Raw genomic sequence first — 23234 nt, forward strand, 5'->3', positions numbered from 1 at the left:
CTTCAGGGGTTTGCTTGGTTTCGGCCAATGAAACCGCGGGGAATCCCACCCTGGATCGGCGGGCAACAACAGCCTTGTCCAAAGCTTCCAGTGCGCGCCTGAACGCGCTTTCCGCCTTTCAAGGTTCAACCACGACTGGAAGGTCAAGACTGCGGCCGAATCAAGCCGAATTAAATCGTTTCAGTACTTAGCAATTGCTCAACTTCCGATCGGCTCTGCAATCTTACGGCAGAGATGGCCGTTCCGGGTTCACTCGCAGCAATTTCTAGCCCATTTTTGGTGTAGTTCGCGGGGGACCTGCACGCCTTGAGCATGGCCTCAATCACGTCGCTTGGGGTGCACCAGCCCGTCGGACTGCGACATGCAATTCAAGAAGGAATTCTGCCCCGAGACCCTCCCGCTTCTTCGTACACCTGGGAAACCATTGCCAGCAGCGAGGACGGCCGCGATTACGAGGACGAGCTCCTGACCACCGAGAACTGCGTTATCTGGTCCCGCGGAGGCATCTTCCGAAAGAGTTTCAAGTTCGACCTCGAGAAGGAGCCCGTTATACAAGCTCTGCTGGCTTATTTTCCGGCATCGGCAGACACTCCCGCATCTGTCCAACATGCCGCCGACCGCCGTTCGAGACCGACCGAGAAGCCCGCCCTTTCAAGAGCCCTCGTCGTCTTCTTCAAGTCCCAGGCGCACATCCACTTTCTCTCCGGGACAAGCCATGTCGTCCACATACCTTTCGAGGTCGAGTCGGCCTGCGCCGGACCGCGCGGTGTCGTCATACAACGAAAGCTACGATTTGACGGCACATCAGTATCGCTGAGAATGCCAAAAGTGCCTCCCGCCTCCTTCGTCTCGTCCCAGCCGCCCCCCGCCCATAGTCGCAGTCATGGCCATAACCTGACCGAGTTCTCAACAGAGGGACTGGGCAATCCCAAGGTTCTGCCCTTGCGGCTTAGCTTCACTCTCGAGAACATGTGGCAGCAGCCGATGGAGCCCGGCGAAAGCCACTGGCCTCGTCTGGTCTGTCTGACCGACCCCTTGCTGGAGATTGGCTTGGTGGTAACGGAGCCGGAGCCGGAGCTACCAAAAGCTGGCAAAAGTCGGAAAGGCTCCTCGGCGCCTTCCTTCCTCAATCGCTCCGAAGAGATACTTCACATCCAGACCGTCAAAATCCCGTGTATTACTGCCGCGGGGTCTGCCGAACTCACCGTCGCAGTTACAGTGAACCGCGAGATCAACATGTACACCGTATGGCGCTTGACGTATCCCAAAAACGAGGACCCTTTTCTCGGCCCGCAAAAGAGGAGGAAGCCCAAACCAAGCCGAAGGCGGAGCTCTATGGCACCGGGAGGCGCCACGACGCCCGTTCAGGCATCAGCAAGAGAAAGCTTCGGCGCGCCGCTCCCAATGAAGAAGACGAGGAAGACTGTCAAAGTCGAGAACAATAACAGGATTCTCGAGAAGACTCTGAGCTCTCTTGTGGATCCTGACAAGGGCAACGATGCCACGCGCAGGCATTCGCGGCGAGTGAGCTCTCTGCTCGCCCGAGCTGACTTATCCGCATCGCAAGACAGAGCAACGTTTGGCGAGCAATCCATACATGGCGGCCATGGAGGCAGGAGGGTTGATTCGCATGGCAGCCAGCGACTCCGACTTAGCAGTGGATTTGGGGTGCCAAGTTTTGGCGCGACCTTCAACTACAACCGCATTGCCCATCTGCCCGAGGTCCCGGTCGACAATCTTCTCGAGGAACTGCGCGCCGGCAGTGATTTCGAGGGATTCCATCACATCGGCCTGGACGACCATGACTTTGACGGCCTTGTACACGAGATGCTGTTCACCAAAATCCAGAGCATCAACGTGGATAACGCGAACGTTCGATACTCGCTCTCCGGGAAGCCCGCGAGAACCCAAGCCAAGGTGTTCATTATTGTCGGGCCTCCGACTGCAACCGATGACTGTGGTCGATCACTCCTTTTGGTTGCTATCCAGGACCCGGTCGATAAGAGACTACAGCTGCTCACACTTCACCTCGAGCATCTTGAGGACCGCACTCCGATGAAGAGCAAGACTAAGCACTCCGGGTCCCTGGGCTCTGAGGACTTCATCATCCTTCCCGGCGAACCTAGGCGAGTCCAGAGCGTTGTCGACTCTTGCAAGATCTCTGATGGGCATGAATCCATCATGGTTTTGTCAGAGGACAAGAGCGGCGGACGTGAACTCAGTCTGCAGTCGCCATGGGGAAAAGTGACCACAGTTACCCTGCCGTTGCTGCTCATGAAAAACGTTAGCAGTATCGAGTTTTCAGGTAGCCACGGGACTATCGGGACGATTCGTGAGCAACTTCCGCTTCGCTTTGCCATGGCCGGAACCCACATTGACGCCATATGCCACCCCAACGTCCGTGGTGCCGTCGATCTCCGGGATAAGGAGGGGAGACACCATCGTATCCGACTGCACCTGCAGCCCTCGTCCCTCCAGGTGGGCAGGGTTCTCGACGTATGCCGGAGTGTCCTCCACGCATCATATGCGGACAGGATAGTGGCGGGGTGGTGGCATGCCATGCAGTGGCTTCAGGATACAAAATCCCGAGGACTTGCACACCCCATTGCCGACATGGAGTGGTCGGCCGCCGTGATCCTACTCTTGTCGAGCATCCTGGCCCTCGGGCACAACAGCGAAACGTCGCTTCGGACGCTCGACAGTGAGACCTCGAGGCCCGCTGCAAAGAATAAATGGGAAGCCATGCAGTTCCATGAAGCACCCAACTCGGCCGCTTATCCATCTTGGATGCGAAGTAAAACCTGGCAATGGCTACTAGACGGTGGTGTCTTCCACCCTCCAAAACCCCAAATCGAGGAATCTTGGCCTTCTGGCGACTTTATCTCTGTTCACGTAACCCTTGCGAAGCAGTGGATGGCTTCGCCGGGCGGTTTGTCCGCATTCGGCTTTGATGGCTATCTCCCCACCGCACTCAACAGGCCGGGCGAGTCCCGTAACGCGGCGGCCTGGAGCATTCTGCTTGCTCTTCACCTCCTGGCCGAAGAGCAGAAGCTAAACGTTCTATTTCCCGAGGATTCATCTCCCGGCCCAAGTGACCTGAAGACAGTCCTACATCAACTCTCTAGGTGGCTGGGATGGAAGAAGTACGAGGCCGTTTACGACCTGGGCATGCAGGCGCAGTCAATTTCTGCCTATGAATTAGGTATGGTAGTCTTGAATCGTGCTTTGTGATTGAAGTGCTGACTGCTTGATAGCCCCTCTCCCTATGGCCGGCCCGGCTGAGCCTCCCTACTACTGCGTCCTGACTTGGATTCAGGGACACCTCGCAACCGGTCACGGCACTGAGTACCCTACGTTATCGGACCTCTACGCCAATGCCACCGGCGATACTGCCGGTGGAGCGCTACGTACGCAGCTGTGGACAGGCCTCACGCCTCGCACGATCATGTTCGAGAGACTCTTCGCTCGCCTCGGCTCAGCGACGCACCGTTTCAAAGCGGTGATGGCCATGCACGAGTGCGGCTTTACCCCCCAGATCCTCGAGACCTTACCGGAAGCAATTCTCACGGCTTTGCAAGACGTCATCTCCATTTCCCAGTCCAACCCTCCTCCGTCGTGGCCCGAGGACTTGCTTGCATTCGTGGGTCGCACAGACATGAGCCGTGTGCTCAAACCGACCAAAACATGGCGGCCTCGTGTTTCTGACGCTAGTGTAAGTAGTAGCAATGTCGCTGTGCCCAAGGTTGTTACTGATGGTCTGTAGGCTCCCTCCCACGACGCGAAGTGGGATGTACGTATGCTATGCCAGCATCTTGATGGGCTTAACGACCATGTCGAGGATGCAGGTGCCGCAGAGAGGCAGGCCGTTGTCCACTCCTTGTTTAGGGAGGATAGGAGATTGAACGAGGCGCAAGGCTTGCTCTCGACTGTCAAGCATCGCATTGTACGCCTGAATCCGCGCCCCGAGTGGACAGAGGCAGAATACCTAGAGAAGCAGAAGGAACTGGTCACAACCGTTGCGACGAGTACCCTCGCCATACCGGCTGGACGAGGCCTCTTGCACTTTGCTCTTCGGTACCCGCTGCTCACGCAGAAATACCAGATTCCCGGGTTCAACCTGACGTGCATCGTGAAGCCTGCCAACAACACCGTGAGCGTCGACAAAAGCATGTTCCCGGAGGAGAAGATCAACTGGGCGTTCTTCCACCAGGGCGTCGCCGGTGGGCTCGCGATATCTCCGCATGCCAAAGGTATCGACACGGCCTGGATCTTGTACAACAAGCCGGGGCAGGACCTTAGTAACCGTCATGCCGGCTTCTTATTGGCACTCGGTCTGAACGGGCATCTGAAGTCGGTTGCAAAATGGGTGGCGTTTAAGTACCTGACCCCCAAGCACACCATGACCACCATCGGCCTTCTTCTCGGCCTGGCAGCGTCCTACATTGGCACCATGGACGCGCTTATGACGCGCCTCCTTTCTGTCCACGTTACGCGCATGCTGCCTCGCGGCGCTGCTGACCTCAACCTTTCGACAACCACCCAGACCACCGGCGTCATGGGTATCGGGCTGGTCTACTGCAACAGCCAACACCGGCGCATGAGCGAGATCATGCTCTCGGAGATTGACCATGTCGGAGTCGAGGAAGAGGAGGAAGGGTCTGTCCGCGACGAGAGCTATCGTCTCGCAGCCGGCTTCGCGTTGGGTTTTATCAACCTCGGCAAGGGGGGCGACCTCAGGGGCCTGCGAGATATGCAGCTCACAGAGAAGCTGCTAACCATGGCGACTACGACGAAGAGGGTAGAATTGGTCCATATCCTCGACTGGTCAGCGGCCGGGGCCGTGGTCGCCATTGCTCTCATCTACATGAAGTCGGAGGATCAGATTGTGGCGCGGAAGATTGACGTGCCGGACACGCTTCTACAGTTCGATTATGTCCGGCCTGATATCCTTCTTCTGAGAACCGTTGCGAAGAACATCATTCTATGGAACGAGGTCGATCCCACGTTTGAGTGGATTAGGGACGGACTGCCGTCCGAGTACAGACAGCGGTACCAGCTCACCAACGTGTCCAAACTGCAAAGCCGAGACCTACCCTTCTTCTCGATCCTCGCCGGTCTCTGCTTCGCGCTCGCCCTGCGCTTCGCCGGCTCGACCAACGTGAGGGTTCGAGACTTACTCGTGCACTACCTCGACCAGTTCATCCGCATTGTCCGGATTCCTGTGAGCCATTACGACAGCGAGTTGGCCCGGAACAATGCGTGTATGTGCATGGATGTGCTTGCACTATCCTGCGCCACCGTGATGGCTGGAACCGGAGACATTGTCGTGCTCCGTCGGCTTCGGGCTCTCCACGGCAGAGACGACGAAACCACATCCTACGGCAGCCACCTCGCCGCCCACCTTGCCATCGGCGCGCTGTTCCTCGGCTCCGGGACAGCCACATTCGGCACAAGCAACCTCGCCGTCGCCTCCCTCCTGGTCGCCTTCTACCCCCTCTTCCCAGCCAACGTCCAAGACAACCGCTCCCATCTTCAAGCCTTCCGCCACTTCTGGGTTCTCGCGACCGAGCCGCGCTGCCTCGTCACAAAGGACCTCGTCACCGGCCAGCCCCTTACCATCCCCATCCTCATCCACCTCCAACCCAACTCCCCCTCGGCAGTGGCAGCCGCCTCCCAGGCAACCGCCGCGGATAACGACGACCTAACCAACCGCGAAACCATCACCCTCCGCCGCCAAACCCCCTGCCTCCTCCCACCTCTAGACGACATCGCCCGCGTCGAAACAGACGCCAAATCCCTCGGCTACTGGGATATCGCTATCCCCTTTGGCCAGGCCCCGCACTTGAAGGAGGACTTCGCCAAGAACCAGACAGTTTACCTCCGCCGTCGGCCCACTGACGAGGGACCCTTTCCCGCGACGCTGCGCGCTTTGGCGGGCGGCGCCGGCAGCGGTGACATCATGTTGAGCGGTGGCAGTGCTGGCATTGGTGGTGGTGGGTTGTTGCTTGCCGGCGAGTCTATTACTAATACTACAGCGGAAAGTGCCGTGCGAGGGGAGCCGCTGGAGTGGGTGTTTGGGCTGTCGTCGCTCGCTGACCTGTCGCGGGCCGAGAGGGATGCGGTGCTGGACCGGTTCGGGACAAGCGGTGGTGGGGTTGGGAATGGGGAGGGGGCGGGTACCGCGGCGGACGCGAGGTTGGTGCTCAGGGCCGGGGTGGATGATGAGGTTGGGTGCTGGTCAAGGGAGAGATTGTTGGGGCTGCAGTTGCTGTTTGAGTGGGCTGAGAGGAGGGGGTTGTTTATCAAGGGCGGTGGGAGTGGTGGTAGTGATGTGGTGGCGGAGAAGCAGGGTGAGTCCGGGAAAGCGAAGCGGGCGAAAGAGAAGGGGAAGAAGAAGACTGCCTCAGGCAGGGGCAAGAAGGTCTCTTTGGGCGTCTCGAAGCATGATAGTAGGGGTGGTGAGCAAGAGACGGAGGGCCACGATGTTAGCGCTGTAGAAGCGTCTTGGTGGTTGAGGGACAGTGCGATTGAGGAGCTGAAGGGGAGGACGTGGCTTGCTGGCCGGAGGGGGTGATCGATGGGTTTGATAACGACAGCATTGTAACGTTATAGACTGGCGTCCTTAGGTATGAGTAGAAAGTGGTATGGAGTAAACCGAGGCCCTCATCTGATCGGTTGTCGAGGCCGTTATTATCAACCATCAGTCATGAGAGCCGGGGAACTGTGAAGGGAAACAAGGCAAACAGGACACATGTTTGTCAACGCCGAGTCTTAAGGATTGAGCCATTAATCATAACCTTTTCATGCGCCGCCTAGGTATAAGTACATCCTCAGTCACCCCGCCCTGCTGCAAGCCGCTGCGCGTCAAAACCTGGATCATATGGCTGCCCGACCTAATGATAACCAGCCTGATACAGCGAATAGTACCCTCCCTCCCTGAGTACTTGCTTGGGTGCCTCAGGTTTTCTCCTCAGCCACCATCGATCGCTCCTCTTATTTCGCAACCGCCGCGCTGAGGACCTGTGTCCTAAAGAAGCCGCCCTTAGTCTTCTCGATGACCTGCTGATACACCGAGCTTGGCGGGTGGTTCATGACGACTGTGCCCTCCTTGTAATCAATCTTGGCATCGAGCCTGGTGTCGCGGATCAGGTTGACGATCCACTTCTCGGCCGCGTCCGCATCCAGGCCGAGTCGGGCGCTCAGGTCCGTGAGCGAGATGCGGGCATGGATCTTGCAGTAGCTCTCGAATATTAGGTGCCGGGCCGAGTCGACAAAGTCGTCGGCGTGGGCGAGCAGGAAAAAGTCGCTCCGGAGGACCTCCTCGGCCAGCACCAACTGTCGCTGGGCCTCCTCGAAGTCGAAGTCGATGCACAGGGCGTGGACAAACCGGGTGACGGGATCCTGGTATTCGTACGCTTCCTGCTTAACGATGCGGACGATGTCCTTCATTTGCTTCTGGTGCACGCCCAGGTTCTTGGCACGGCCGCGGTTCGTGATGACGGCCACGACGAGGTACCTCAGGATCCAAGGGCAGTTGGCCTGGATCGAGTTGATGAAACCAGCGTTGAAAAACAGCTCGAGGATCGGCTCCCGCGCCTTCTCGAAGTTGAAGAGAGGGAACAGGGCCCAGTGAGTGAGGGCGGTCCGGTGTTGCAGCTGGGCCAGCGGATTTTGTGAGAGCTTCGAGTCGATGGTCTCGCGCACCTTCTGCAGCTCCTCCATAGCCGATTCCCAGTTCATAGTTAGGATTTCGCAGGCAAGCCTACCCCATGTTGCATACGCCACCTTGTCGTTGTCGGTCGAAAGAACGCGGAACCGGTACAGCATCTCGGACGCATCGGCGTAGTTGCCGCAGCTGTATTGGAGGTTGCCCAAGTCGAAGAGCGCGTTGACCATGTCCATCGTGACCTATGAGCCCACCGTCAGCATGATTCCAGGGTGAAGCGTACGAACAGCGGAGACCTACCTCGTGCTCCCGCTTCAAGTATTCCAGGTTGGCCACTTTGTCGCTCCTCAGGTTGTTTACGACATCGTCCCGCTCGAGAAGCTCGATGATTTTGCTCGTTTCCTGCTCGTACTTCTGCAGCTGGCTGAACACCTTCTGCTTCTTGTCGGCAAACTCGGCAGGCGGCTCCTGCAAGCCCTCCAGCTCGCAATAGAGGTTGGCCACGTAGTCGGTCATGTTGGTCTTTTTAAGCAGCGAGTACTTGGCCTGCGTAATCTCGCGCGCCTTGGCCTCATCTCTGACCTCACCGCTTTCGTCGTCGACTAGTTGGCCGGCGTTGAACTCGAGCAGGGGAAAAATCATGTGCCGGTCAAGATGCTGAGCGAGTTTGAGCATCAGGTCGTATTCGGACGAAGCGACGCCGTTCGGAGCCGCCGCGGAAGGCATGATTGCGGCTTTGTTGTTGGTACTCAGATGTCGCGACGGTCGGTGGGTCAAAGAAAAGTGCGTTGATAAACCGACAGAGGTGATACTTTGCAGGTTCGGTACAAAACGCAAAGTCGAGTTGTCAAGCTGGGTGTGCGGGTGTACGAAGAGCCCAAGAGCAGCGCAAACCACCAATTTTCCGATTATATCCTTTTGAGGTTTTGGTGGGGTTAAAAGGGAACAACCTGGATGGGGTTCATTTGGCCAGGAAAGCGCGCGGCCCCACAGCATTGAACAAAGTCTAGGCCGAATATGGCAAGATCAGAAGGGAGTCGGCACAATTATTCCGCGATCCGACCATATCCAGTTGTATCGAATGCGGAAAGCGGTGGAGAATTCGATTGAGAGATCGCGAGAGAAAGATCTGAGCCCACGCGTCACCTTGCAGCCAGCGTTGCAGAATCCAGACGAACCCCTTCGATCCAGTCACCGCCATGCTGCGCCCAGCGACCGTCGTACGGCCATTTACAGCGCCAATGAGGCTGCTGACAGCTCAATCGACGCCGGCAACCCTTCTCACCAGACGATATCTCGCAACGACATCAACCCAAACACCATCACCTTCTGAACCCCTAGTCACACCAACACCAACAACACAACCTCCATCTGAAGCCTCCTCCGCCTCTACTAGCCCCCAGTTCCAAAACCAACAACAACCCCAATTACAGCAACACCAAACCTGCCAACCACGAAAACAACCCCTCCCCTACCGCGTCTCGCGCACGCCCTCCAACAACCTCGCCGTCTACGAGCTCGCCAAGCGCGGCGGCAACAAGCTCCTGACAACCATCAAAAAAGTTGAGGGCGACCGCGCCGCCTTCCGGACCGAGCTCGCGCGCGGGCTGGGTCTGGCCGAGGTGGACGACAAGGGCAGGAAGACGGTGGTGGTGAACACGCTGACGGGCCACGTCATTGTTGCGGTGTGTTCTCTCTTTTTTCTCTTTTTTTATGTTACATTTACAGTCCCCGCTCAATCGCTCAATACCAGTATAACATTCTTGGTGAGGTGACGCTGATGGAACTTTTGTTGGGCAATATAGGGCCATCGCAAGAACCAGGTTGTGGAGTGGTTGGAGAAGCAGGGGTTTTGAAGTGACGAAGAGTGATCAGTCTCGTAAAGGAATGGGTGTGAGAATAGAGAGGGCTGGACGAATGAGATGCTGTTGACGGTGATTGCATCACATGTGTCATAGGCCCGATTACCAGAGAAGGGGACAACTTGACCGAGAAGCGTGCGGGAATCTGTATAAATGGCGTGGAAGGGAGCGTGGAACATCGCAAAGGCAAGATGGGGATATGGGCAGGAAGACTCGGATAGAGAGGGTGAGAGCATTATTGCTTTAATCCAGCTCGCGATGGGAAACTTGTACCGGGCCCATTGTACAATAAATACACCGTATACACAGCATCAGACGCATCACCGCCAGACCGGCGGCATTGTGTGCAAACCTGATACTCATGGACAACCGAGACCGACCCATCAATATATCACACATGCTACGAAACAACCGGCTTTACTAAACACCAAGCCCTATGCGCAATCCACGCCTGGATCTACTTCAGCTATGTCACAGCGGGCCCCATTCTATGTCATCCAGCTCGTCATAGTCCAACAAAACACCCACTCATACACCAGCGGCAGCCCCATGGACAGACATCTCGCCCATCCAGAAGAACAGCCCACCGCAATACTCTCTTTTCGTGGAGAAGAAAACCCGCCCAAATCGAGAGACCACAGTCTACGAGCAAATGCATGCCCAAGCTCGCTCGCTACCCTACCCATGCCCCAACGCCAACCAGCCAAGTTCACCCCCTTACTAAGAAAACTCCCGCCCAGCTTTTCAAATCTTCACCCCCGGAGCCGAAGGCTCTTTTCCGCCATGCTCGCATACTCAACCAGGTTAGCCAATATCCCGTCCTTAGCCCACTCCTGCGCCTGCATCTGCAGCGCCTCCAGGACACTCTCCTTGGCAGGGAGCACCTCGGGCGGGATGCTGCTTTCCCCGGCGGGGTCGCTCGGATCCAGCGCCTTCTCAGTGAGCCGCCTGAGCAGGCTGAGCGCGAGGCCAATGATGTAGACGAGGTCCGGATCCCGCTTCGGCTGGCCCACCGGCTGGCCCCTGCTGGTCCTGGCCGGCGGGCCCTCGAACTGGCTGCCGAGGTGGCGGGCGAGGAGGAAGAGGTTCTGGGCAAATCCGTTGCCGGATGTGAGCCAGAGGCGTGTTACGCCGCTTTCGTGCCCGGGCGCCAAGCCCCCCATGATGTCGGCTGAAAGGAGGCTTTGCATGAGGAGCGGCTTGCGTGCCTCGACTAATGATGGGAGGTTCATGGCGCGCTGTTCCCGCATGTGGTCGGGGACCGGGGATATCGCGAGGGCGAAAGTGCGGGTGAGGAGTTCGCAGGGTGGTGAGGTGATGACGGCAGTCTCAGCGGCGAAGATGGCCTTGTAATGCGTCCTGTTCGGTTCGTCCCGCGCGAGAAGCTTGGCGAGCGAGTCTACCGCATGGGGGAGGTATGGGTGCAGAGCAGGCTCGTAAGGCGCGAAGAAGAGCCTACCGCCTGCCAAGGTCGGGCCCGGTGTTGGTGCGAAGGCGAGTAGGAACTGCAGCAGGCAAAAGGCCTGCTCTCGTCCGGGTATCTCGACTGCACTCGAGATGTTGGACAACAGAGTCACCAAATCTTTCATCAGATCTAGCGTGTTAGGATTGGTGCGAAGGAGCATCTCTCGTGTGCCCAGATACCTAATCAGGACGCAGAGAAATTGAATTACGGTCTCGTCGGCCAGAGGTCCATGATTCTCCTCGCGGCAGGAAAGATTCCGCAAAATGGTTGTAATGCAGATCAGCCGGTCGACGGCGCGGTCCAATTCATATTCCTGAGATCCAAAGACGGTAACCTTACTCAAGCGGAGCCTGTCGACCCGACAAGCGCGGACAACCTCCTCGTACGGTGTGATTGTGATCTCGTCTGAAGCTTCCTCGGAATTCTCCACCAAAAGGTCCATCTGCTCTTCGGCGCACTCAATCAAGGCGTCGACAAGGTCGTCGCAATGCCTGAGATCAATCTGCGGAATGGGAATAGGCTGGGTGGGGCTAACAAAATGGTAATCGCTCGAGGTCAAGGACGCCAGTGTGTCGAGTGCCAGTCGGATCTCTCCGTGTATGCCGCTCTGAATGCTTTTGGTAAGGGCGTGGATGTCGACGTTTCCGAAATCGATGGGCAGGGGTACATCGATTTTGGCTCGCTGCAACTCGTCGCCGATTTTCCAGAGTGCGCCCACGTCGAAGCCGCCGTATGTTGTGAGCTCCCGAGAAGAGGGCATGTACTCATCGGGGTTTGTCGCGAACGGGGCAGGAAATTTCAACGAGCTGGCAGCGTCGTCTGGCATGGCCTGATTCTCCGGGTGGGCTGCGCCGGGAAGTGACATAATCCCTGCCTTGCTCTGAGCCGGGGATGCGAGCGGGAACTCATCAGCCGTCGGCGTGGCTTGCACGCTCCTCGACAAGCTGTTGCGAGAATGCCCTTGGCTCGAGAGAATGGGCTGTTGGCCTTGAGGAGGCTGCGCAGAGGCGGAAAGCCCGTTCATACCGGGCTGCTGTGGCATGGGCCCCTTGATGGGGGATTGCATTTGACCCTGTGTTTGCGTCGGTTGACCAGGCTGCATCATCTGTGGTGGGACTTGTCCCGGCGGCATGGCTTTCGGCGTCCCCTGTTGCGGCATGCCGGGGGCATTGGCCATTCCTCCCTGCTGCTGTAGTCGCATCTTTTGTTGAGCAGCCCACAGTTCCTCGAACTTGAGTAGATTGCGCTCGTAGACGCCCTTGAGCTGTGGCGCCGCCGAGGGAATCTGGTGAGGCGCGAAGCCCATGATTTGGGAAACCTGAATCCAGCTGTTTGACTGTGTCGTGTTGCGATATCCCCCAACCTTGTTATACACAATCTGGAAGAGATTGTACAGGGGTATCGGGCGGCCGTCGACCACAGGGTGCAGGTCGAGTGGAAGGCCTTTCGAGTTCATGAAGGCCGAGAGGTGCTTCATGAACTGTTCTGGCGGAGGCATCCGCATCATGGGCTGCTGAGGCCCCGCCTGCTGCGGTCTCATTCCGCCTGGGACCATCTGGCCGTTGGGGGCCCCTTGCCTGGCGGCCATCATGTTCCGAGGCTGCCCCTGTACTTGCGTCTGATTGGGGTTTGTTTGCGCTTGCATCATGTTTTGGCCGCCGCCCAGCTGCTGCATCTGCATACTCGTTCGCTGCGCTTGCTGTTGCAGCTGCATTTGATAGAGGAGCTTCTGCTGCTCGAGAGCGTTCCTGGGCTGCGCCATCTGTCCCATCTGTCCCATCTGCTGCGGAAACATCATGTTTGGCATCTGGCCGGCCATCGGTCCAGTCATCTGCCCGCCCATTTGTCCCTGCGTTTGCCCCGGTAATTGTCCAGTCATCTGTCCGGACATCATCTGCCCTGCCATTTGACCGGGCATCTGCCCAGGCATCTGTCCCGCCAGTGGACCCAACTGCTGCATCTGCTGCGGAAATTGTCCCATCTGCATCTGGCCCATTTGCTGCGGCATCATCTGGCCGGCCATTGGGTTGGGCGAGGGAGAGGGCCTCGCAGGAGACTGTGCGGCTGCTGTGAACTGAGGGTTGAAGCTATGCGGAAAGGTGTTCTGCTGCATGAAGGCCTGTGGCGTACCACCGTGGTCGGACGTGATGGGGGATGCTTGTGGAAACTGTTGCGCGGCCGGCGAGAACGGATGTGGTGAGGAAGACGCGACCCTCTGGGGAATGCTGCCGGGGCGCATCTGGTTCGCCATAATGGGGGACGGCGTCGCGTTCGTCGAACCGTTGGGCTGGAGGTGTGGATACGGCGACGGTTGACCGGTCGATTGTTGCGATATGCCGGGTTGTTGGAAACCGGGGAACGCTGACTGCTGGGGCGTTTCGGCGCGCGACGTCGGCAACATGCCTGGTGCCGGACGCGGTGACTGGCTCATGCCATCCTCCATCGGCCTCGGTCGCTTCGACGGAACAACGGAGTTGGTTTGATACATGGGGTTCGCGAACGAGGGCGACGCATTGCGCATGGGCCCGTTGGGCATGACCATTTGCTGGGGGTTAGCGAACTGGGCGTTGAATTGGGCAGGATTGCCCATGAATCCGGAAGGATCCATCATGGCCCCGGCAACTGCGGAGGGGTCGTTAATGTGAGGGAAGCCGTTGCCATTGTGATTGGGGACAGCGGCCTCGTTGAGCCAGGAACTCATGTCGATCGGAGGGCGAGGGCGGCAACGGCAACAATCGGGCCCATCAGTGTGAATTCCTTGCAGCGCCGTCAGCGACCACGAAATTCAAGCAGAAGAAATGCGATCCAATAAGACAGCGACAAAATGGAGATGGGTAAGGGTGCGGCGGCGGCTCGTCGCGATGGAGCAGTCGCGTCGCGGTTGTGTCGGGGAGAGCAGTGTGCAGTGGTTTAACGGGGCAGGGACGGATTGCTGGCTCTTTGGGGCGCTGGCCTTGCGCCGCTGCTGGGGTAAGGGGATGGTTGGATCCACTCCCCTCCCAGAACGAGCAACAAGAAACCACGGGGGCGGAAGCCAGGAAAGTGAAGGCAAGCGTCGTAAGCACGACGGCCGGCACCCGACACCGACAACCGTCTCGGGGGAACAGCACCAACGGACCAGACACCGGGAACGGAGTGGAGGCGATCGGGTTTGGGGAATCCGTATTATGACATACAAATCAGAGAGGGACGGGGATGCGAGTCCCGTGGAGCGCGCCGCGAGAAAATTTCGCAGGAAGGTTCCCGGTGTCGCCAGCTTCCAGCCAGCAATCAGCGCTCGCACGATCTCGATGCCGTCGACCCGTGCAATGCACTGAGACAATCACGAGACCGATAACTAGTAGGAAAGGACCCGAGCGGCAGGCCAGGGTGGATAGTGTGGGAGCTGGAGAAACGAAGGGCTGGTCTTACCTCTGTGCCGACTTTGCGTACGGGCGCGCGTGTTGCTTGTCGGATTGCACGGGGGCGTTGCGTGCTGCGAGGAGCGCCGAGTGATTTGGCTTCCTTCAGCCGAGCCAAAATCATTTCAGCTTCAATTGGTCTAGCGTAGTGGGTCAAAAAAAGGAGCTTGTCCAATCGGAAGCGAGCTACGGCGGTTGCCGTTGATTGGCCTTGGCGATCCTCTGCTCTGATGTCTTTCTGTCATTGCACCCGCTGAGGGTGGAAGCTGAAGGTCTGGCAAGCAATCAACCTTTGAGACTCTACCAACAACCTCGATAGAATCTGAGACAGTCTTGGCAGCTTCTCAGAGTCAAGCGCGACGGCGCCCAAGGCACTCTTCACAGATTCCGGGCTCTCTGGTCTGGCGACTCAGTCAATCGCAATCTGTCCCTACTGTATGTAAAAGTCGGCCATTAGTTAGGTTGCGTCCTGGCTTTCGGAGCGTTGGCGGGGAAGTCCAATCCAAGGTTCAAACTGGCGGCATCTGAAAATAGACGTCTGTATCGCTTCCAGAGTCAGGAAAAATTCTCGAGGAATTGGCCATCTCGGTCGGTTGTCCATGGGCTCCGGGGGTGATTGCTCGCAGTTCGCCCTGTCTGCATCTGCGAACTGCCCGCCACAGCAGGCACCGCGACGCCAAAGAACGTGCCCGTTGCGAATCGCGTAACTGCCGAAGTCGAAGATGCTGCTTCCGCTCGCTCAATTCGATGGAATGATGCAAGAGAAAATGATGTTGACTTGAGCTCTGGCCGGGCTGCGTCTCATTGTCGGGCACCAGAGTTGCCCACATGGCACCCCGGAATCGGTGGAGATCCAGTCAACACCGGCAAAGGCATGGGCCAGGGTGTGCCAATGCCCAAGATGTCGTCGCTGGCGAGGGAGCGCAGGATCTGTCGCAAGAAGGTTGCCCTTTCCGTCCCGAATCGCTCAGGCTCATCCAGGCAGTCGGCGATGAAGCTCTTCCTGCGAACTGTGTCCTGCTGTCCTCACTGTGTCGTTTGTCCATTCAGTCGCCATCGAGTTCGAACCGCGATGCCGATGATGGCGGGGAGTGACTTCCCCAGCGTTAGCGGCCATGGAGTGGAAGAGCTCGACGGGAGCCACAACAGCATCTTTTCAGAGAAAGGGGCGTTAAACCCATGGGAAGAAGGAATGGAAGAGGGTGAGAGCACAGAAATGGATGGGAAACGAGGGGGTCAGGTGGGCAGTTTGGGCCCTTTTAAATGTCGCCTGGGCTCTGGAGCAAAGTCACTTTTACACCATTATGGCCCTAAAATCTCCGACCAGGCAGCATCCGTTTTTTTGCCAGCCATTTCGTCCGGAACGCCAACCTAGCAAATCTGGATCTGATCTCAAACACTGCGCTGTGTGCCGCCTTTTTTTTTCGCACGCATCCGCAGAAGTCGTAGGGTCATGTCGAGCATCCGAATATTGCATCGAGCACCTGGTCCAAGTTGGATTCCTTAGCCTGCGAATGGCATGGCCTCGAAGGGTGACCCCATCAGGGCCATCCACCACACTGACCATTACATGATGGCACATGCCGCTCTCGTCAATGGAACGGCAAAGCCGCATGTCACAACCATAAAGACAGCTCAAATTTAAGTTGCTCAGATTCACATGGGTCAGTTTTCAGGTGCATTATCCGTATCGTCGCTGATCTTGTCATCGCAGCATCCCTCTTCTTCCCCACACCGCCCCTGTCCTCAGCAAAGCAAAATTGCCGTCGATGACAATCAACCGTCCTTTTTAGCGAATTGGTTGTTAGGATTCAAGCGAGCTTGTCTACCTGCCTTTTGCAAATGAACAGAGGCGCTGGTCTTGATCGGCTTTCCCTCCATCCAGGGTAACAAACCATTTCACCAACCGTGTGACTCGGCATGATCGTTCATCATCACGACGTCGCACAAGTGGGGCACTTTAAGGTCCCGCCTATCCACATGTACCCACTGCAATCCAGGTTCAACTATGTGAACCATCGCCAGTTATCGCTTTTTGGGGAAGGGGGGGGCTTTACCCCCTTTCTTTTCTCTGTGTCCCTGGTCACTGTCTAACTGTGGGCGGTGCGCGTCTCACACAAGCAGATCATGGATGCGTCCAATCTTACACATGCTTTCGTTTATTGGTCCATCTCCTGAGGACAATGGCCAACCCGCCGAACCGGGGACTGGCGACATGGCCCGAGAACTTGTTTGGGGTTCCCGTCCTCCGTTGTCACCATTCACCTACCGTACGACGTTCGCTCATAACATGAAATCGGGAGATCTTAGTCTTCAAGTTCCACACGGAACGGCGGAAAGTTTCAAAATTACATGCTCAGGCAGCCGGTAATGTATTTCTTCGCCATAACCACCTTTGGAACTGCCACACCCGACCCCATTCACAACCTGCCTATACAGTTCCAGACACTTGGTACGGTACCTATGCCGGGCGTGGACCGTACCTTGCGGAGAACATTTTCCCTCATCCACGGATCCAGGCGCCAAGATGTAGGTAGGGTAGATAGGCTAGCCGACCAGACGCACATTAGAAAGCTGAGATAATAAAGATCAGGCAGCCGACTCGATGATGTACGGGAGCTCTCCACCCTAGCATGTTTGACTGCGTATACGGTGTATGTCACAATAGCTGTCGCCAAGTTCGGTCCGTTCTTCGTGGTAAAGAGGATACTACCCTTAGATTCGTAGTCAAGTCACTGATGAGTACGGCCTGTTTCCGTCAAGCTGCCTTCTCCTAGAACCGATAGACACACTTGTCTACTTAATATCATGACTGTCCCAATATTTGACTGTCACCGCTCGTTTAGTCACATGCCGCTACTTAGGGTCCGACTGAGGTCGGTGGGAGACTGGGCCCCTGTTGATGTGACATGGTGACCAGACGGAGACCTCTATGTTGCATGTGCTCTTGAGTCTGTCAAAGATATCTGCCCCCCGCAAGATCCCTAGGCACCGTCAGCCTGAGTTTGTTGAGGAGGCTCAGGATACCTGCCTGTGCACAAGGACTTAAGATGCCGGAGAGATGAAGCCCATTCTACAGGCAGTTACCAAGAACATCTGCCAGACAACCGGGCAGTTTTCAATCGATGACTCACTCATACAAGAGCTGAAATGGAACAAGAAGGATCAAAACGCCTGTAGACATGTTCAAGTTGGAGAACTTTGGGGATGAGATAGAGCACTCTGCGGAGAACAAGAACTCAAAAACATCTAGGTTATTGACGCAAGATACTAGTAGGCACTTGAATTTGTAATTGAAACGCTGTAATTTTTGGTGAAGCCACCAGACTGACTCAGCCTTCTTCAGCCATGTCACAGATCACGGAGAGTCGCCAGTTGTGGCCGAGTCCGGGTCAGTACGCTGCAGACCTATGGCGCCAACGGCATTCCCGGTGGCGTGACAAGCGGGTTCTAATGCCAAGCTCCGTCAGTTCACTCACAGGGATCATTTTCATCAGTTCTTGTCCCCTGTGAGACACTGGAGGCACTCAGTGGAGATTCCATCCCAATTCTTTACCTGTGCCACTCCCTTGGTGAACTACTAGTATTAAACCGTCTCAACCTGATCATCATATCATGGCCGTCGCCCCGCCAGTGGTTGGGATAAGAAAGCACCAACAACTCCTGGAAGCTCGAGATAACGAAGCATCCCTCATGCTGGGGAGAAGTCCTCGAGAATGTCCGAGAATAGGTCCCGCAACAGGTACGACGGGAGGTACATATATTAGGGGAAGGAACCGTGTATGTCAATCATGTCTCGTCTCCGTCACTTCTTCTTAATGGCTTTTGGGAATGATTCTCAGCTTTCTAATCATTAACAAAGATGTACTTGTAGGTGCCAGGTACCTGGTATGTTATAGGACTCTGTGCCGATAGTTGATACCTTAACCGACCAACCCCAATATCCACGTAATTACATATGTCATCTCCTTTCAAGGTCGTTTCCCACGAATCGCAGAATCTATTGATTAAGAATCTAGAGGCGCATCTATGTCGGCAACTTGAAGACCTTCAGCCATGGCGCAATCTTAGGCAACAAGAGCATGCTCCCCGGCATGTTCTCCCCTACATCAAGTCACCAAGCCCTACGGGAAATGCCAGCCTTCCGGCTGGTCCGGAATACGCGCCTTCAACCGCTGTCGCCGGGCCGCGGGCCGCGAGATGCTCCCAGCCAGTCCAAGACAGCGGCTGATAATGCTGGTTGCGTATTACTGAGAAGCAAAGTACCTTGAGGTAGCTTACCTTTCCAAGTCTCTGCCGACTTGAAAAGACTCGCACCGTTGAAAACTTAAAAGATATCGTTCAGCGTACACGTAATCCACTCACTGTTACACTCTGATAAAAATGAACGAGTTCAAGTTGCCGCTAAGGTATGTTGCATCTTATGGTAACGTTAGCTTACTTATACTCTTCACGTTCCTCCTCCCGACCAAGGGGATGTGCCACAGTCTCAAAGAACCGTTGTCGGGTAGACATGATAATCTTTGACCGGGAAGGCGCCGTGTATCACTGGTAGGGGCCGTGTATCACTGGTAGGGACGATTTCAACACCCTTTCGAGTTCTTGGTTGCTAATGATTTTCTAACCCTCTTCCTGTAGCCAACGCCGCAACAGTCTTGTTTAGACAAGGTCGGAGCTGCCAAACCAAGAAACAATGAGGGACATTGGTCGCTATGTCCAATACGCAAACTCATGCCCAGTGTCGTGATCGCCTAACCTCCAGAGCCCAGCATTTCTTGACTCTATTTTTGGCTTGGGCAACTGTGAGGTCAGCAGTCAACGAGAGCATTTCAGCTCAACTTGCTCAGGGCCAAGATGAAGTGATCCGTCGGCTGACTCGACCCCTGTCTAGGGTGTCGTCCTGGACTTTAGCCGAGAACTGGTGCCGTGAAACGATGTTTCATGACCCCACAGCCACCATAGCCTAAATCCCATCTACCGAGATCTGGGACTCGGAGTGAGGCTCCGTTGCCGTGCAGATATCTGGGGAAGGAACTTGCATGAGGTAGCGCAGCCCAAATCCGGGGACTGAGCCCCGAATGGTTTATGAAAACCGGGACACGGGTCTCTATGTTGCACCACGGCGCTTAATAGGTGCACGGTACACGTGCGATGCACAATCGAAACTGGCGGAGTTGGGTGTCCGTAGGGAGCCCAGAGCCTGGTTCATGGCTCTGTCGAGTTTGCCGCGCCAATTGCCGACTCGACTTCTAGAGTTACATGGACAGATACTACATGCTTGCTTGCTACCTTTGTCATGGGATGGTGGCTGAGCCGCCACCAGCATGTCGGTCAGACCGTCCCAGTGCGATCCGCCTCTAGCCGAGATTCCCAGGCCCTCCTCGGAGACCAGTGTACACCCAAGACGGGTGTATGTACCTTTAATTTGCTTCATCGAGACCCTCCTGTTTGGTGTTTCTCCCTACCGTAGGCCGACCAACACAAGTCCCGGTACCGCCAAGGAGGGACTCAAGGACCAGGGCTTGGCCAAAAGCTTCTCGAACAACGATTGTTCCCTCATCCTTGCGCCTAGCTGGCGAGCCACCCTGTTCGCGCCGGGATGCCGATCACCAATACTTACCCAACACCCTGGTTCATTCCGGAGACCTACCTTATAGAGGTGTAGTTGCGAATGACGCCGCACGGAGCACGGAGGGGGTGGAGTCTCGGAACGGTCTTCGCCCATTTGCGGTGTCAGGTGGACGGGGCTCAACCGCCTCAACGCCAAGTAGGACCGTTCTCTTCAACACCAAGACCTCACAGGGTAGCATATGGTGATTTAGCCAGAACCGACTTGCAGCGGAAGGCATTCCGAGGTCATGTCTTGGTATAGACCGCGTCGTGAATCGGGGTGTCGTCAATCATTATAAGAAGCACAACAGTTGCCCTTGAGGATCTACCTATCACCTACCTCAACTCCTCAAATCTCTGGCTCAGATTCTCGGTCTCGCATCCAGCATCGACTCTTGTCGTCACCATGGTCTCGTTCAAGTCTATCCTCCTTGCTGCGGCGGCCGTCACTTCTGCCCTCGCTCGCCCCTTCGACTTCCTCGACGAGGGTAACTCGACCGAGGCGCTCGAGAAGCGCCAGGTGACGCCCAACTCGTCGGGTTACCACAATGGTTACTTCTACTCCTGGTGGTCCGACGGCGGCGGCCAGGTTACCTACACCATGCTGGAGGGTAGCCGGTACACGGTGAACTGGAGGAACACTGGCAACTTTGTCGGTGGCAAGGGCTGGAACCCCGGTACTGGCCGGTAAGGAGAATTAATACTCCATCAGTGATGAAGAAGATGATTCAGGTACTAACTCTCTCTTGAAACCTGCAGCACCATCAACTACGGCGGCTCCTTCAACCCGAGCGGCAACGGCTACCTGGCCGTGTACGGCTGGACGCGCAACCCGCTCGTCGAGTACTACGTGGTGGAGTCATACGGCACCTTCAACCCCGGCAGCGGCGGCCAGTACAAGGGCACCGTGACGACCGACGGCGGCACCTACAACATCTACGTGTCGACGCGCTACAACCAGCCGTCCATCGACGGCACCCGCACCTTCCAGCAGTACTGGTCCGTCCGCCAGTCCAAGCGCGTCGGCGGCTCCGTCACCATGCAGAACCACTTCAACGCCTGGGCCCGCTACGGCATGAACCTCGGCCAGCACTACTACCAGATCGTCGCCACCGAGGGCTACCAGAGCAGCGGCAACTCGGATATCTATGTCCAGACCAGATAGTGAGTCTGAGATTCTCTTCTGGAGGGAAGGTCGCAAGAGAACCTGATAGGTGTTGACCTGTTTATCAGAACCGCTGGACCTTGCGGCTCGGCAAGGGCAGAGCTTGGGATGAGCGCTGGGGATTACGGAGACGCCGGCTTACGCAGCGTGGATGGTTTGACGCCTCAGATCCAGTCGCTTGAAGTGCTAACGTAGTTGGCGAGGGGGCTGTACTAGAGTTTGAGGGGTTTCAGAGTACATATTTTATTTCTCAATCAAACATTTGGGCGCCCAAGTTGTTCAATTCATTCCATTACAGAGTTCACAGCGGCCAGCATAACCACCATGCCCTCCTCAACGTGTGGTGTCCACCGGGCAGTCTTGATTAAGGAGAACCTGTGATCAGAATTCACAACGGCCTGGCCCATCCCAACTTCAAGCTTTCAGCTGCTCTTGGCGACGTCGGTATCCGTACCTAGGGTAAACGAACCCAAGACCGAGGGCACTTCTCATCGCCTCATCATCTTACAGTCTCACCCACTCGATAGTCAACACACTGTCCGTATCCCGTGCCACGGCAGGGTTAAAAGGTTTTATCCGAAAATTATGACCACCCGATATGCCTACTCATACCTCCCAACCGGCTCCATCCGCTTCTTCCACATCCTCTCCGTAACCCCTCAATTTGCATGCGAATCGAGGAATTCCCTTTTGACACGGACATGGACTCTTCCAACAACATACCCGCCTACACGGCGCTCTCGTACCGTGGGGTGACGACCGCCCATTCAGCCGCGTCTTGGTCGAGCCCGAGGGCCAGCACATCGACATCGCGCTGCCCGGGTCCTGCTGTGGCTTGGCCTTTCGGCTGACGAAAGCGACACTGCTGCCAGTGCCATGAAGGGCATCGCCCGCTACGGCAGGGCGGCTGTGGATGCGGGCTTGCTTGGCTTGGAAAAGGAGGTCATCGCGGCGTGGCCTGATGTCGGGGACGATGACCCTGCCCGGTGTGCGCACCAGGGATACGGTGTTGGCGCTCATGACCCAGGCCAGCGAGGCCGAGGGGGATAGTGACCGCGCGGCCGAGCGGTTTCCGCGGGTGGCATTTGCCATGCTGACGTAGCGGGAGTACTTCAACCGCGTCTGGGACAAGCAGGAGATCACGCTTGCACGCGATGCCGTCATCGTTTGCGGGCTTGAGACCTGCGATGCCGGGGCGTTCCATGCGGCGGCGTTGTTTTACGGCATGCTGATCGTGTGGGAGGTCAACGGGTGGCGGGCTGGTCGGCAGACGCGGTTCCCGGGGCCCTTCTCCGAGTTGGAGCTGAGGCGGGCGCCCGGAGGCCCGGGTTCACACGCTGATCAGCAAGACGATCGCTAACCCGGCCGTCAAAACCGTCTTCTCAGGCCGGCAGAATTAACGTACTTGATCGCGCGCGGACATTTCAACGTCCTCAAGTCGTGCCGCTCGCGACGCGTTCAGCCGCCAACCTGGGTCCCCAAGCTCAACGCCAAAATCGCGTATACGTGGTCTGACGAATTAGGTGTCCCTTTGTTCACGGCAACCGGGTCGCGGACTCAGCCGACCGAGCCATTGAACGGCTCAAGGCCCGTATCGATTCGCCTGCGGGGTGCCCGCCTCGACACAATCACAGCGACTGGCACCGTCTTTGTCAGGCACAACGAGGAAAAGCCATACGACCAGGCAGCCGCGCGGCAGATGTTCAGCGAGGTCGAGGGGTTCCTCGGACACTCGTCGATCTATACGGAAACCGAGCGGATCGATGCAATCTGGCGAATCCCCATCTGCGATCGGGAGTACCACCCTACGTCCATGTACTTCCGGCGTGCCACGGCGGAGCTTTCGGGAAAGCAGTTTGTCGCCCTCCGCATACAGCCGCTGGCGGGGGACGTCATCGCCGAGACCATCGTACCAATCGATCATGGAACTTTACACGGCTGTGGCGCGGCCGATTCGCTCGGGAACGGACCATGTTGGTTTGGGACCGCGCGAGACAGCGCCAGGTGACATTATTGTCCTCTTATACGGCGAGACAGCGCCATTCATTCTTAGGGCCACCGGGGG

The 23234-nt window shown here is 56.8% G+C and overlaps 7 protein-coding genes across 7 annotated transcripts; 5 read left to right on the forward strand and 2 right to left on the reverse strand.

Moving 5' to 3' along the window:
* The first annotated feature begins 113 nt into the window (after nucleotides 1-113).
* Nucleotides 114-6784, forward strand: N657DRAFT_156730 (uncharacterized protein). The gene is made up of 3 exons (XM_062785994.1): nucleotides 114-3202; nucleotides 3255-3712; nucleotides 3764-6784. Exons 1-3 carry the CDS (start codon nucleotides 313-315, stop codon nucleotides 6572-6574), a joined length of 6159 nt encoding a protein of 2052 aa, XP_062644302.1. The 5' UTR covers nucleotides 114-312; the 3' UTR covers nucleotides 6575-6784.
* On the reverse strand, nucleotides 6585-8550 carry N657DRAFT_625091 (eukaryotic translation initiation factor 3, subunit 6). The gene is made up of 2 exons (XM_062790737.1): nucleotides 7967-8550; nucleotides 6585-7908 (listed from the first exon to the last, which is right to left on the reverse strand). The coding sequence occupies exons 1-2, from the start codon at nucleotides 8390-8392 to the stop codon at nucleotides 6994-6996; spliced, it is 1341 nt and encodes a 446-aa protein (XP_062644303.1). The 5' UTR covers nucleotides 8393-8550; the 3' UTR covers nucleotides 6585-6993.
* A 228-nt stretch (nucleotides 8551-8778) lies between these two features.
* N657DRAFT_649032 (uncharacterized protein) lies at nucleotides 8779-9930 on the forward strand. The gene is made up of 2 exons (XM_062793643.1): nucleotides 8779-9351; nucleotides 9472-9930. Exons 1-2 carry the CDS (start codon nucleotides 8866-8868, stop codon nucleotides 9520-9522), a joined length of 537 nt encoding a protein of 178 aa, XP_062644304.1. The 5' UTR covers nucleotides 8779-8865; the 3' UTR covers nucleotides 9523-9930.
* Nucleotides 9931-10280: 350 nt separating this feature from the next.
* Nucleotides 10281-13694, reverse strand: N657DRAFT_579756 (uncharacterized protein; the record flags this gene model as incomplete). Its single annotated transcript, XM_062789417.1, has 1 exon — nucleotides 10281-13694. The coding sequence occupies one exon, from the start codon at nucleotides 13692-13694 to the stop codon at nucleotides 10281-10283; it is 3414 nt and encodes a 1137-aa protein (XP_062644305.1).
* N657DRAFT_649034 (uncharacterized protein) lies at nucleotides 13643-14402 on the forward strand. The gene has a single exon (XM_062793644.1). The coding sequence runs from the start codon at nucleotides 13855-13857 to the stop codon at nucleotides 14308-14310; it is 456 nt and encodes a 151-aa protein (XP_062644306.1). The 5' UTR covers nucleotides 13643-13854; the 3' UTR covers nucleotides 14311-14402.
* A 5829-nt stretch (nucleotides 14403-20231) lies between these two features.
* Nucleotides 20232-21574, forward strand: N657DRAFT_157096 (glycoside hydrolase family 11 protein). Its single transcript, XM_062785996.1, has 3 exons — nucleotides 20232-20691; nucleotides 20764-21168; nucleotides 21373-21574. Coding segments are annotated over exons 1-3 (687 nt in total). The 5' UTR covers nucleotides 20232-20410; the 3' UTR covers nucleotides 21374-21574.
* A 568-nt stretch (nucleotides 21575-22142) lies between these two features.
* Nucleotides 22143-23177, forward strand: N657DRAFT_636526 (uncharacterized protein; the record flags this gene model as incomplete). The annotated part of the gene is made up of 3 exons (XM_062791430.1): nucleotides 22143-22247; nucleotides 22278-22497; nucleotides 22564-23177. The coding sequence occupies 3 exons, from the start codon at nucleotides 22143-22145 to the stop codon at nucleotides 23175-23177; spliced, it is 939 nt and encodes a 312-aa protein (XP_062644308.1).
* Nucleotides 23178-23234: the final 57 nt, after the last annotated feature.

This window comes from Parathielavia appendiculata (assembly GCF_033297405.1).
Source record: "Parathielavia appendiculata strain CBS 731.68 unplaced genomic scaffold N657scaffold_16, whole genome shotgun sequence".
Taxonomy (NCBI): Eukaryota; Fungi; Ascomycota; class Sordariomycetes; order Sordariales; family Chaetomiaceae; genus Parathielavia; species Parathielavia appendiculata.

Bases quoted from the DNA above. Each gene is read 5' to 3' on its own strand.
- N657DRAFT_156730 (XM_062785994.1), top strand. From the start codon at position 313: ATGGCCTCAATCACGTCGCTTGGGGTGCACCAGCCCGTCGGACTGCGA. The intron at 3,203-3,254 runs GTATGGTAGTCT...ACTGCTTGATAG, and splicing joins AATTTCTGCCTATGAATTAG to CCCCTCTCCCTATGGCCGGC. The intron at 3,713-3,763 runs GTAAGTAGTAGC...GATGGTCTGTAG, and splicing joins CTCGTGTTTCTGACGCTAGT to GCTCCCTCCCACGACGCGAA.
- N657DRAFT_649034 (XM_062793644.1), top strand. From the start codon at position 13,855: ATGGAGCAGTCGCGTCGCGGTTGTGTCGGGGAGAGCAGTGTGCAGTGG.
- N657DRAFT_649032 (XM_062793643.1), top strand. From the start codon at position 8,866: ATGCTGCGCCCAGCGACCGTCGTACGGCCATTTACAGCGCCAATGAGG. The intron at 9,352-9,471 runs GTGTGTTCTCTC...TGGGCAATATAG, and splicing joins CGGGCCACGTCATTGTTGCG to GGCCATCGCAAGAACCAGGT.
- N657DRAFT_625091 (XM_062790737.1), bottom strand. From the start codon at position 8,392: ATGCCTTCCGCGGCGGCTCCGAACGGCGTCGCTTCGTCCGAATACGAC. The intron at 7,909-7,966 runs GTAGGTCTCCGC...GTGGGCTCATAG, and splicing joins ACTTGAAGCGGGAGCACGAG to GTCACGATGGACATGGTCAA.
- N657DRAFT_157096 (XM_062785996.1), top strand. From the start codon at position 20,411: ATGGTCTCGTTCAAGTCTATCCTCCTTGCTGCGGCGGCCGTCACTTCT. The intron at 20,692-20,763 runs GTAAGGAGAATT...TGAAACCTGCAG, and splicing joins TGGAACCCCGGTACTGGCCG to CACCATCAACTACGGCGGCT.